The following is a 3,024-nucleotide window of genomic DNA, read 5'->3' as shown; positions in this document are numbered from 1 at the left end:
TGAAAAAATGACTTAGGCGATTATTTTAGGAAGGTGACGATATGTGGGGAAAGGCAAATAATAGAACAGTTACAACAGTCTGGTAAGATCAGGAAATGACATCACTGTACTGTAATGCAGCATTTAAACCAGGAAAAGACACCACTTATGCCATGTTATGATATCCAAAATCTAAGACAATATCTAGTCTCATATCACAATATCGATATATCAATATAATGATGTATTGTATAAAATGAATTTGCAAATGCAATAACGTGTAGGGCCGCCTAAAGCTTTTAAAACCAGGAAAAGACACCACTTATGCAATATTACAATATCCAAAATCTAAGACACTATCTAGGCTCATATCACGAAATCGATATAATATCGATATATTGCCCATCTCTACATGTATTGTATAAAATAAAGTTGCATATACAATAACGTGTAGGGAGCCCTAAAGCCTTTATAGCTTTTTTGGATAGAATGGTAAGCTATTAAAATATACAGGACTTTATAAATCATGTATGAATGTAAAAATACATGTGGCATAGTGAATATTTAGGATAAACTGTGTTGATGGCCTTAGGGTTAGGGGGTTAGGGGGTTAGGGTTACCCTGACTACCTTACCTATGTAGTCCAGTCATTTAAGCCAAAAGGGGGTCAACCTAGAACAAACTGCAACAGCAGCAAACTCTGATTTTGTGTCCTCGATATGTCCTGAGTTAGAAAAAACCCCACAAAAAAACCCTGAAGAATCGAAAAAAAAATTGCAGAGATGGGGGACAGGACCTACCTTTTGTCTTCTGCATTCTCCTTACCCTGGTCTCCTGTTTGTTCCTCAGACCCGTCCCCCAGAAACAGTCCCCCGGACCCCTCCCCATCCCCCACCTCTGCAATAATAATGAATAAAGGCTGGTTGAAAGCACTTCCTCCTGCCTCCTATGTATTAATGCTCATGGGTTGCCTAACTGGGTTCCATTCAGACCTTAACATTAAATATTTTACTGGTATATGTCAACACGATTCAACAAGACATTTTCACCTGGCCATACCCAATGTTTAGATCTGTTGTGATATTTATGCAAATTAGCACATTAACTAATTAGATTATGCACCGTTTGCCCATGTTGAACATTTTCAAAAAACATCTAATGCATTTTTTGTTTGTCTTGATGTAAATATTCAACTCAGTAATTTTCATGATGTTATATAAAGGTTAACATTTTTACTGTATTCAGGTGAGAATAAGTATGAATAGGCGTATTAATAGGCTATATTTGGGTCTTTTTTGAAACCTCCCCCTAATGGAATTCTTCAAAATCATTTGCTTCTTTTTGTTCTACCTTTTTTCATAAATGACTGGACTTATAATATAGCCCAGTAAGCAGTGGGGATCTATATTTGCTGATAATATGTTGGATTCATGCTAAGACTTTTAATTTTTGGAAAGAAAATGAACAATAATTTGGAGGTCCCTCTGCCTTGACTCTGAGGACCCCCTAGGGGTCCCGGACCCCCTGTTGAAGATCCTTGACCTAGACCTTGATTTGTCTAAATATGTATAATAATAATAATATTATGTTTGCCTTCTGGGTAATTTAGACGTAAATTAACCCTTCTGTTGTCTTCCTCGGGTCTGATTTGACCCGTTTTGGGGTTTTCTATAACTAAATTGATGGTTTCATACAATGCTCTTCGCAATGAAATAAAGGATCAATTCACTGCTTTCATTGAATTTGGGTGTTTAATTTGATTTTATAGGATTTGCAAAAAAGAACACTGAAAAAAGTGACGGAAAATGTCGGTAAAAGCTTAAAAACGTGGGGAGGAAACAACAAAAAAAAACATCAAAAAGTCCAGAAAAAGTGACCGAAATGTTGGAAGAAAGTGACAAAAAGATCGGGAAAGGCGACAAACATTTCGAAAGAGACGACCATGAAGTTAAAAATTGAATATTTTGACCCAACAGAACGTTGCGTGGTCGACAGGAAGACAACACAAGGATTAAAATGACAGTTTTCTCCTGTCTTGTTTTGTCTTTTAGCCAGGAAGTTCGAGCAGGGCCAGGCCGACAGCGTGCAGCTCTCCATGGAATGAGAGCAGGAAGGACCCCTCCCCTTTCTGTCGGAGAAGACACGCCTGCGTCTCCGAGTCCTCTGTGCGTGGACAGGAAAGCGTCTGGACGGCTGTCACGATCGCACAAAACAATGCAGAAGACGCTCCTCTCATCCGAATTCTTTTCTGTTCGGCTCCTCGAATGAGAAGCAGCGTCATTCACCTTTTTGTGAGTAATTTACTAACAATGACCTTCTGTCGTTTTTTCCCATTTATTCCGCGTGGAGTAGGTACAGCTGGATGGAGACGCCACATATGCAGCGTGGCGTCCCGCAGGGACTCTAACAGACTGACATGATGTCACTGAGATACTTGAAGTACGGCGGGAGATTAAAAGAAAAATCACCAGAACAAGATCCTTCAGTTTTAACATTGGTTCTAGTTGTTTTTTTATTTGTTTTTACTTGTTTGTTCAACTGTTTGTGTGTCAGCTGGTTAGTAAAATTCAAATATGAAAATAAAAGCACATAAACATAAAGCAGCAGAGTCAGCAAATGTTTTGACTATCAGACCTGAGTTTATTTCTTATGTAAAATCACAACTCTGCGGATAGTAATGTATTATGTGGTTCAATTATAAAAAATAAATGTTTTTTAAACCCTTGTTTTCCCGTCAAAATCAACAATTTTTAATCTTTTCTTACGTTTTAAGAGCCTGCTATCAGCTGGCCACAGTCCTTCAACTATTCTCTGTTCTCTTCAATCTCATTGTATATTTCTTGTAAATTGTATGGTTATACTGTATACTTAATATCTTTTTATATTTCTTACCGTATGTTAAGGGAGCGTTGTACTTTGAGAGCAAAGATTAACCAGTCCGCTTGATTTGGGCCAGTTCTCATGAATATTCAAGGAGCAAAGCTACTTGACTCTGATTGGCTAACCGCCAGCCAATGAGAGCCTGGCTATCAGCATCCTTTACCC

At 38.2% G+C, this 3,024-nt stretch overlaps 1 protein-coding gene across 1 annotated transcript in view; it reads left to right on the top strand.

Annotated features, from left to right (window-relative positions):
• The window catches only part of smim19 (small integral membrane protein 19), a 6,615-nt gene extending 4,018 nt beyond the window's left edge, over nt 1-2,597 (top strand). The window contains exon 3 of the mRNA XM_032510884.1: nt 2,031-2,597. Coding sequence (XP_032366775.1) covers nt 2,031-2,083 — 53 coding nt within the window. The 3' untranslated portion in view covers nt 2,084-2,597. The remainder of the gene's footprint in view (nt 1-2,030) is intronic.
• Nucleotides 2,598-3,024: the final 427 nt, after the last annotated feature.

The sequence above is a fragment of the Etheostoma spectabile genome, unplaced genomic scaffold (assembly GCF_008692095.1).
Source record: "Etheostoma spectabile isolate EspeVRDwgs_2016 unplaced genomic scaffold, UIUC_Espe_1.0 scaffold273, whole genome shotgun sequence".
NCBI classification, from domain to species: Eukaryota; Metazoa; Chordata; class Actinopteri; order Perciformes; family Percidae; genus Etheostoma; species Etheostoma spectabile.
Note: the sequence above shows the minus strand (reverse complement) of the source record. Positions and strands in the feature narration are given on the sequence as shown.